Genomic DNA, 11,353 nt, shown 5'->3' on the forward strand with positions numbered 1-11,353 from the left:
AGGTGTATGTTATTTCTTTCCATGTCATCCCACAGAACTCTTAGGTTCTCTTCATTTCTCTTAAATCTTTGTTCTGATTTTTCTTCATGCAGGCTGGTGTCCAGAGATTTGTCTTCTTGTTGGGAAATGTGTTCTTCAGCCAGTTCTAGCCTATTATTTTGTGCTTTCACTGTATTGTGCAATTCTCTAATTTTGGTATTCATCTTCTGGATTTCTATCTGCTCTTTTCGTGTGAGTTCTGATTGTGCATTAATCTTGTTATTTTGTTCTTGAATGGTTTTCCTGAGTTCTTCCAAGGAACTGTCTGTGTTCTCTTTGCTTCTGTTTGGGGTTTCCTTAAGCTTTTATAGAGTTCTATAAACATACCTTCTAAATTCCTTCTTGGAGAATTCTATTGCCTCCTCTTCCTCCACGTTTAATGAGACTTTTGTTTGGGATTTTACTTGTATTGTCTTATCCCCTTTTTTGTTGTTGTTGTTTGTTTGATTTGAGGTTGCCTGTTGTTTCCTAGACATTTTGAAGTTGTCTTTAACTGTTAGCTATGTATTGATTTGTTTTGTCTTGGTTTTATGATGTAATGTTTTGAAAGGTGGAGCTGGTGTATTTTATTTTTCTGGCTATTAATTCAAGTGTGCTGGGTTGCTCTGCAGTTTTCTTTGTGATGATGGAATCATTGTGTGGAATGTGGATGCAGGTCTCTGTCATAAAGGGAGTTTAGGATTTGAGCCACCAGGATTTATGGTGGCCGAATGTGGATTTTCTATTGTATGAGACAGGGTAGAGGTGGAGAAAGTAGGAAGAGAAGTGAGAAGGAAAACAAAACAAAACAAAACAAAACTCCACAGTGCCAGGAGTCATTTCTAGGGCTTTGAGAGGGCTGCTAATAATGACATTATACTGTTACTCACAGGCCTGCAGCTCAAGCTCAGCAGAGACTCCAATTGTTAGGGGGCTGCCACTTTCTACCAGGTTGAGACAGCCGCAAAAATCCTGCTCTCTGGGGCTCTGAACAGCAACGGGAGTTCGTCCCAGAGCCTGCCCACTTGCGGCGTTAATGTTCTCTTTCCTCCCACTTCAGCAGTACACGGAGCCAGAGGGATCTCTGCTCCCTCCCAGGGGTCCCACGTTTACTGATAAAAGCAGGTGCTTAAGGTAGATCCATGGAGTGACTGCAGGTTCTCTGGTGCAGTGTGTTCTCTCCACTGCCCCAGGGATGCCTCTGATGCCCATTCTCACCTGCTGGTTGGCATTCTGCAGGGCAGGTTCACCTGTTTTTTTTTCCTCCTCTGGGTAATTGCACTACCCCTTCGTTCTTTCTAATACTACTCCTCTGAGTTTGGCATACTCTGACTTAATGAGCTGTTCAGAGCACCAGAATCCCCATTTTAGACTGCTGCACCTAGTATTTCAAGGCACTAAGATGCTAGAGGGAACTAGTGTGTGCACTACAGGAGAGATGCCATTGTCCTCTGCTCTGGATTATTTGAACTGAGAGATGTCATTAGTATGTGACATAGGTCTTTTTCTTCTTTCTTTCCCTTCTTCATTTGAAATAATGGCCTGAAGGCTTATTAGAGATTATCTAGTCTGTTCCACTGCTTCCAGAGTGAACAGTAAAGTGTGCTATCATGGAAAGAATAACAACAACAACAACAAAGCAAAACCGTTGCCATTGAGTCAATTCCTACTCATAGTGACCTTATAGGACAGAGTAGAACTGCCCCATAGAGTTTCCAAAGCTATGATCTTTAGGGAAGCAGATGCCACATCTTTGTCCCACAGAGTGGCTGGTGCATGCAAAGTGCCATAATTGGTTGGCAGGTGAGTGTTTAACACTGCACTACCAGGGCTCCTTGTCGAAAGGTTAGTGGTTTGACAGTTGTGCACAACCTTTCACATCCCTGCCCTTGCTGACCACTAGATTGTGACCCTGTATGACTGGCAGTTTTTCTGAGATTTTACTTCTGACTTCTTCACCATTTTATCCCCAGCACCTAGCACAGCCTGGCAGACAGTAGGTCAACACTAAATATTTATATGACTAAATGATACTACAAAATAGATCGCCACATTTTCTGTAAACTCCATACTGCTATGCAGTGTTAGTAGTTATTAAAATATCAGCCCCATTTAAGACAAACTCTTTCAGAAGAAATAAAGATGGACATTATGTAATGATAAAAGAGTTAATTAATCAAGAAGATGTAAGAATTCTAAATATATATGTACCCCAATATCAGAGCACCTAATTATATAAAAGCAAACAGTGATAGAATTGAAGGAAGAAATAAATAGTTGGAAAATAATAGTTGGAAACTTCAATACACCATTATCAATATTGGACAGAACATCTAGAAAGAAGATCAGCAAGAAAACAGAGGACCTGACTGACAATATAAAGTAACTAGAATTAACCAATGTATGTAGAACATTCCACTCAAAAAGAGCACAATATACACCCAACTCCAGAGCACATGAATCATTGTCCAGGATTCTCTACATTTCAGGTCACAAAGCAAGTCCTTATAAATTTTAAAAGATTGAAATTATACAAGTATTTTCTCTGACTAAAGTGAGTAAAGCTAGAAGTCAAGAACATTAAAAAAAAAAAAAAAACCCTGGAAAATACACAAACATGGAAATTAAACAACACCCTATTAAACTACAAGTGAGTCAAGGAAGAAATCAAAAGAGAAATACCATATATCTTAGAGTCAGATGAAAGCACAACATATTCAAATTTGTGGGAGGCAGCAAAGGCAGTACTCAGAGGGAAACTTGTAGCAATACATGCCTACATAAAAAAGAAGAAAGATCTCAGATTATCAGCTTAATTAGACAACTCCAGGAACTACAAAGAGAAGAGTAAACTAAGCCTAAACCTACCAGAAAGGAAATAACAAAGATCGGAGCATAAATATATAAAGTAAAAAAAAAAAAAACAATAAAGAAAATCAGTAAAATCAGAAGTTAGTTCTTTGAAAAAATTAAAAAAAAAAAAGACAAACCTTTAGCTAGACTGAGAAAGAAAAGATGCAAATAATGCAAATAAAATGTGAAAGAGGGGACATTATAAATGACTCGATAGAAATAAAGAGAATTATGACAGAATATTATCAGCACTTGTATGGCAACAAACTGGATAAACTAGATGAAATGGACAAATTCTTAGAAGCCACAGCCTACCTAAACTGACTCAAGAGGAAATAGAAGGGCTCAACAGAGTAAAGTAATCAAATCAGTGATCAAAACACCCCCCCCCCAAAAGTCCTGGACCAGATGGCTTCATTAGGGAATTCTACCAAACATTTAGAGAAGAAGGAATTGATACCCATGCTGTTTAAACTCTTTTAAAAGACAGAGAAGGAGGGAATACTCCCTAATTCATTCTATGAAGCAAAAGTAACTCCGATACCTAAACCAGAAAAAGATATCACAAGAAAAGAACCCTACAGGCCAATATCTTTTATGAATATAGATATAAAAATCCTCAACAAAATACTACTGAACAGAATCCAACAGCATATTAGAAGAGTCTTACATCATGACCAAGTGGGATTGATTCCAGAAATTCAGGGATGGTTCAACATTAGAAAACCAACATAATACCCCACATCAATAGAACAAAAGAAAAGAACCAAATGATTATCTGTATGGATGTGAACCATCACTTGTCTGTCTGTGTGTTGTACTATGGGGCACGCATGTTGCTGTGATTCTGGAAGCTATGCTACTGGTATTTCAGATACCAGCAGGATCACCTAGTCTGGACAGGTTTTTGGGGAGCTTCTAGACTAAGACAGACAAGGAAGAAGGGAGCGATGGTCTACTTCTTGAAAAAATTAGCCACTGAAAACCTTAAAAATAGCAGTGAAACATTGTCTGATATAGTGCCAAAAGATGAGACCCTTAGTTTGGAAGACACCCAAAATATGACTGGAAAAGAGCTGCCTCCTCAAAGTAGAGGTGACCTTAATGACATGGATGGAGTTAAGCTTTCAGAGCTTTACTTCTTGATGTGGCACGACACAGAATGAAAAAGAAACAGCTGCAAGCATCCGTTAATAATCAGAATGTGGAATGTATGAAGTATGAATCTAGGAAAACTGGAAGTTGTCAAAAATGAAATAGAACACATAAAGATTGATATCTTAGGCATTAGTGAGCTGAAATGGACTGGTATTGGACATTTTGAATCCGGCAGCTGTCTATTATGCAGGGAATGACAAATTGATAATGAATGACGTCACATTCATCATCAAAAAGAGCATTTCAAGATCTGTCCTGAAGTACAGTGTTGTCAGTAATAGGATAATACCCATATGCTTGTAAGGAAGATCAGTTAATGCTACTACTCTTCAAATTTATGCACCAACCACTAAAGCCAATGAGGAAGAAATAGAAGATTTTTACCAACTTCTGCAGTGTGAAATTAAAGAAACATGTAACCAGGATGCACTGATAATTACTGGTGATTGGGATGCAAAGAGTTTGAAACAAAGAAGCATTGGTAATTGGAAAACTACCAATGAGAGAACTGATGCTGGAGATCACATGATAGAATTTTGCATGACCAATGACTTATTCATTGCAGATACCTTTTTTCAACAATATAGACAGCAACAATGCATGTGGACCTTGCAAGATGGAATGCAGAGGAGTCAAATCAACTACATCTGTGGAACTGGATGATGGAGAAGTTCAGTATCATCAGTCACAACAAGGCCAGGGAACAACTGTGGCAAAGATCAACAATAGTTCATATGTAAGTATAAGTTGAAGCTGAGTAAAATTAAAACAAGTCCATGAGAGCCATGAGTATAACCCACTTGAATTTGGAAATCATCTGAAGAATAGTTTGATGCATTGAATACCATGACAGAAGACCAGATGGATTGTGGGATGACATCAAGAACATCATACACAAAAAAAGCAAAAAGTCATTAAGAAGACAGAAAGTGAGAAAAAAACAAAATGGTTGTCAGAAGAGACTCTGGAACTTGTTCTTGAATGGAGAATGGCTGAAACAAATGGAAGAAATGATGAACTAAAAGATATGAACAAAAGATTTTAAAAGGAGGCTCGAGAAGACAAAGTAAAGTATTATAATGAAATGTGCAAAGACCTGGAGTTAGAAAATAAAAAGAGAAGAACATGGTCAGCATTTGTCAAGCTGAAAAGAACTGAAGAAAAAAATTCAAGCCTCAAATTTCAATATTGAAGGATTCTATGGATAAAATATTGAATGATGCGGGAAGTATCAAAAAATGATGGAAGCAATACAGAATCACTCTACTCAAAAGAATTGGTTGATGTTCAACTATTACAGGAGACAGCATATGATGAAGAACTAAAGGTGTTGAAAGAAGAAGTGCAAGCTGCACTGAAGATACTGGCAAAAAACAAGACTTCAGGAATTGACAGAATACCCATGGATGTGTTTCAACAAATGGATGCAGCACTGGAATTGCTCACTTGTTTATGTCAAAAATTTGGAAGACAGTTATTGGCTAGTCAACTGGAAGATATCCATACTCGTGCCTGTTCCAAAGAAAGGTGATCCAACGGAGTATGGAAATTATCAAACAATATCAGTAATATCACAGTCAAGTAAAATTTTGCTGAAAATAATTCAAAAATGATTGCAGCAGTACATTAACCGGGAACTGCCATAAATTCAAGCTGGGTTCAAAAGAGGACAAGAAACATTGCTGAAGTCAGATGGTTCTTGGCTGAAAGCAAAGAATATCAGAAAGATGTTTACCTGTGTTTTGTTGACAAAGCAAAGCATTTGGCTGTGTGGATCATATCAAATTATGGGTAACATTGGGAAGAACGGGAATTCTAGAACACTTAATTGTTCTCATGAGGAACGTATACATAGACCAAGAGGCAGTCATTTGAACAGAACAAAGGGATACTGCATGGTTTAAATTGAGTAAATATGTGCATCAGGGTTGTATCCTTTCACGATACTTACTCAGTCTGTATCCAGAGCAAATAATCTGAGAAGCTGGACTATGTGAAGAAGAATGCAGCATTAGGATTGGAGGAAGACCCATTAACAACCTGCAATGCTTGCTTGCTGAAAGTGAAGATGACTTGAAGCATTTGCTGAAGAAGATCAAATACTATAGCCTTCAATATGCGTTACATCTAAACATAATGAAACAAAAATCCTGACAACTGGACCAAGAAACATCATGATAAATAAAGAAAAGATTAAAATTGTCAAGAATTTAGTTTACATACATCCACAATCAATGCCCATGGAAGCAGCAGTCAAGAAATCAAACAGTGTATTGCATTGGGCAGATCTGCTGCAAAAGACCTCTTTAAAGTGTTAAAGAGCAAAGTTGTCACTTTGAAAACTAAGGTGTGCCTGACCCAAGAGGCCGTTGTCTTTTCGGTAGCCTCATATGCTTGTGAGAGCTCAACAGTGAGTAAGAAAGACCATAGAATAATTGATGCATTTGAATTGTGGTGTTGGTGAAGAATATTAAATATAGCATGGACTGCCAGAAGAATGGACAAATCTGTCTTGGAAGATGTACACCTAGAATTTTATTTAGAAGTGAGAATGGCCAGACTTAATCACTCTCACTTTGGTGATGTTATCAGAAGGGACCAGTCTCTCCTTGGAGAAAGATATCATGCTTGGTAAAGTAGAGGGTCAGTGAAAAAGACCAAGACCCTCAACAAGATGGATTGACACAGTAGCTACAATGAAGGGCTCAAGTATGGCAACACTTGTGAGGATGGCACAGAACTGGCAGTGTTTTGTTCTGTTGTACATAGGGTTGCTATGAGCCAGAACCGACTCATTGGCACCGAAGAACAACAACATAGCTGGACAAAATTTATGCAAATTTTCCAGTGAGATCTATGAAGTGTAAAGAGAAGAAAGACTTGTGGAGAAACTATAGGAGAGGACTGGTTGAGGGACTTTAGGGAAACTGGAAAGTAGTTTAGAAATCCTAATCTAAGTAAGTTCAGAGGAAAGAGATTAAAAAGGTGCATAATTGTGTTCTGTGACTATGGTTGAAGATACTGGCAATGTTTAGCACTGAGAAAATAGATTTGGGGTGCCATGAAATTTCAAGTATCTGGGTTCTGTCTGGGAAAAGGTAATAGTCCTTCTTAATAGCCCTAAGAGACAGGATTTAGAAATCATATGCGTGGAAGCAGTTTTTCTTTCTTTGTGTATTCGTTTATTCATTCGTTAGTTTATTCATTCATTCATTCATTTGTTCAACAAATCTTTGTTGATTACTATTTTATGCCAGCCAGATGTTGGGAATCAAGAAATAAATAAGATGTGAACTTCTCTGAGGAGTTCATAGTCTTAAGGCTAGCAAAGAATGGGTGTTGAGGGAGGCAAATAATTGCAATGCACTGTGAGAAAGACGGCAGTGACTTAGTGAGAAAGAACTTTATTTAAGCAAAAACTCTCTAAACAAGGTGAGTAGACTATCATTGAGATCATAGCCTTCTTACGACTGGACTCAGCAAGATTAATGACTGTTTCAAACTTAGGCTGAACGACCTAGGCTGGAATGTAGTACAGAGGATTCAAATGTTAGATTCTAAAAATAGATTTTAGGTTTTAAATAATTTGGAATTTCTCTGAAAGTGAAAGCTACCATTGTGAATATCTCCAAGCATTATCAGGAATGTCAGTGAAGACTTTCTTGCCATAAATCTGAGATGCAGGCCTGAAAGGCATTCAATGAAGCTGTTAGTTGAAGGACCTGAGAGGCAAAGAAAGACCTGACTAAAGTATCAGGTGGCTGCAGGGAGTGTAATTTTGGAATTGGCAGCCTACAGTGGCAACATACACTTGAAAACTGAGCGAGCCAGGAGCTCAGAGACTAAGGGACAGGGCATCTCTGCACTTTTGCAGAAGTTGAAGAAGTGGGTGTGGCTAGAGTGTTAAGGGGAATTAGAGGGAGTAGTGGAGGGGGGAATTCTGGTGGCATAGTACCTAAGGTATTTGACTGTTAACCAGAAGGCTGGCAGTTCAAACCCACTAGCCACTCCTCAGAAGGAAGGTTGGGCAACGTACTTCTGCCTCGGAAACCCAAGGAGGGGTCGCTATGAGTCAAATCAGACTCGACAGCATTTGCATTTGGCGTTAAAAACAGGAAGCTTTGTTGACCTTTGGTACAGTCCATCTCATAGAGGGAAAGTGACTTGCCTAAAGTTACAAAGTTAGAGGTTGACAGAGAAATTATTGTGTGTGGAATGCTGTTAGCAGCTTTGATTAATCCTCATATGGATGAATGTTGTTGTTGTTATTTGCTGTCGAGTCGGCCCCAACTCATAGCGACCCCTCCTTGGGTTTCCGAGGCAGTATCACTACGGAAGTAGGATTGCCCAACCTTCCTTCCAAGGAGTGGCTGGTGGGTTTGAACCGCCAGCCTTCTGGTTAGCAGTCAAGTGCCTTAGGCACTATGCTACCAGAGCTCCTATATGGATGAATAAGTGGAATTATTCTAAAGCTGGTAAATGGTTGGGGTTTAGACTTAGTTTTGCTGGACAAAATACTGCTTTTTCAACCACATCACAGTGGCATTTTGTGCTCTCCAATGCCTCAGAGGAAAGCAAGATCCTTGGGGATTTTGAGTCATGCTTGGCATAAAGTAGGCAATCTTTGAGCATTGTTGCCTACATAGTCATGCAGTCATATAGCAGTAGTCATGGGGGCATGGAAGATCTTGAGAGATCCTGAAAGAAGGGTTATATACTTTGGATTATTTAGAATTTTTAACATGTATTTCTCTTTGCTCAAAGATAATAAAAACTTATGTATTTCTTTCTGATTACAGTAGCTGCTGCTGGTGGTGACAATGTCAAATAACGGCCTAGACATTCAAGATAAACCCCCGGCCCCTCCGATGAGAAACACCAGCACTATGATTGGAGCTGGCAGCAAAGATGCTGGAACCCTAAACCATGGTTCCAAACCTCTGCCTCCAAACCCAGAGGAGAAGAAAAAGAAGGACCGATTTTACCGATCCATCTTACCTGGAGATAAGAGTACAGTATTTCATTTTCTCAACATTTCTATTCTTTTAAAATTTTTCTTTTGATATCTTAGATAAAGTATCTGCTTTTCCTTGAGTTTATCTTTATTTTCCTATAGTACTTCTATCCCCACTTTAAGTATTTCCTTTCTCTTTTTATCTAGAAGTGTCTGAAGCCAATAGGAAGACAGACCCATATTTGTATTCTCTTTACTGTATCTGAGCAAAATTCTAGAAGAATAATTATGCTCTTATTAGATTTTGGACAACCTGAAGCCATTTATTTACTTTTAATATTCGTAAACTATTTATACCAAAACCAAACCCACTGCCATGGAGTCGGATCTGACTCCTAGCGACCCTTCCTTGGGTTTCTGAGGAGGCACTTGACTGCTAACCAGAAGGCTGGAGGTTCAAACCCACCAGCCACTCCTCGGAAGGAAGGTTGGGCAATCTACTTCCATAGTGATACTGCCTCGGAAACCCAAGGTGGGGTCACTATGAGTCAGGTCCGACTCGATGGCACACAACAAGAACAACAACAACATCACTGCAGAAGTAGATTGCTCAACCTTCCTTCCGAGGAGTGGCTGGTGGGTTTGAACAGCCAGCCTTCTGGTTAGCATTCACATGCCTTAGGCCCTATGCCACCAGAGCTCCTTAAACTATTTCTGATATCCAAAATATGAGGAATATAGAAGTATCTTCATTTGGAAGTGTTTTGTTTCCAAACTAGTTTTGATCGGAATGTCTTCTTTTCAAATTCTTGATTGCCTTGTTTTTTAAATTCAGGTCTTCTGGTTCCTATACCCAGAGATGAGAATTATATATAATAAGAAGGACAAGTAGTAGCTGAGAAAAGGAAGCAAAGATAACTAGGACTGAGTATGAATTCACTAAGAATAGGCCATAGCAGCAGCCTCATATCCTTTTGTTGAAATTTTATTCTAGAAGAGGAATTGGGATTTTTAACAGTGTATCTGATGAAGTCACTGAGATTCTTAGTGGACAAGGTAGTGAAATAAAGATTTGAGTGCCCATATGAGTAGATAACTTCTTTTTTGGCTCCAAAAATACTGATTTGAGTGGTTGTTGCTCTTAAATAGAATTCTCAGTCAAGTTTGCAGGGCCTTGTTCTGTGACCTGCTGAAGAAATTGACTTTCTAATTATAAGTAGTAATCATGAGCTTTTCGTTTAGATAGTCCTGGTTGAAATCCAGGTGCTCTGGTGACGCTGTGGTTAAAGCACTGGGCTGCTAACCAACAGGTCAGTGGTTTGAACCCATCATCTGTTCCACAGGAGAAAGAAGTAGCTGTCTGCTTCTGTAAAGATTTATAACCTTAGAAGCCCTATGGGTCAGTTCTGCTCTGTCCTATAGGGTTGCTATGAGTTGAAATTAACTCTATAGCAGTGGGTTTTTTTTTTTGTTGAAATCCAAGGAGCCCTGGTAGCACAGTGGTTAAATGCTCAACTGCTAACTGAAAGGTTGTTGGTTTGAACCTATCAGTGGCTCTGTGGGGGAAAAGATTGGCTATGTGCTGCCATAAAGATTACAGCCTGCAAAACCCTATGGGGCTGTTCTACTCTGTCTCATAGGGTCGCTTGAGTCAGGATCAATTTGACAGCAGTGGGTTTGGTTTGGCTTGTTCAAATGCTGGCTTCACTTCTTACTAGATCTATAACTTTAGGCATGTCAGTTAACCCGTCTGACCTTTAGTTTTCTTGTCTCTAAATATTCACATGGTTCTTATGAAGATTACATGTAAAGTTCCTGATATAGTACCTTCCACACAGAAGGTAGTCAAATGTTAGTTCCTTTGTTAGTGAATAGAAGCTTGGAGGCATAGCTAGTAGACTACTTGATAAAATAAAAATTGAGATTCAAAGGTAATTGAAATAGTTGGGCAAATATAAAAAACACCATAGTGAAATGCAAAACATATCTTATAGTGCAGAAAGATATTACTGTACAACTACAGGTCAGAGAGGATGGTAGATGATAGTCATATTAACTAAATAAGGAACACTTGAAGAAGGACCAGTCTGTGGACTGGTGGTTGGAGAGCAAAGAAGGTGATGACTTAAGACACATTGGAGCTGAAGTGCAAAGATAATGCTGGACACATGCATTTAAGGAGTCGTCACATAGAAATAAATATCTAATAGGCTGTCATCTTACATATAGTAGATATTAGTTGAGTAAATGAAATGAGAGCTATTGAGGGCTTTTAAGGAATATTTTGGGCTTGTATTTTTGTGTATATGTGCCTATTTCCCTACTCAACCTTCACGTAAGCTTTTCAGGTTACGGATGGAAGTATGGGTA

General features: G+C 38.8%; 1 protein-coding gene across 1 annotated transcript in view; it reads left to right on the forward strand.

The window, feature by feature from the left end:
* Positions 1 to 8,849: 8,849 nt before the first annotated feature.
* The window catches only part of PAK1 (p21 (RAC1) activated kinase 1), a 91,402-nt gene continuing 88,898 nt past the window's right edge, over positions 8,850 to 11,353 (forward strand). The window contains exon 1 of the mRNA XM_007940905.2: positions 8,850 to 9,039. Within this exon, the coding sequence (XP_007939096.1) occupies positions 8,850 to 9,039 (190 nt within the window). The remainder of the gene's footprint in view (positions 9,040 to 11,353) is intronic.

This window comes from Orycteropus afer, unplaced genomic scaffold (assembly GCF_000298275.1).
Source record: "Orycteropus afer afer isolate SDZICR_OR568_19922 unplaced genomic scaffold, OryAfe1.0 scaffold00074, whole genome shotgun sequence".
Classification (NCBI taxonomy): Eukaryota; Metazoa; Chordata; class Mammalia; order Tubulidentata; family Orycteropodidae; genus Orycteropus; species Orycteropus afer.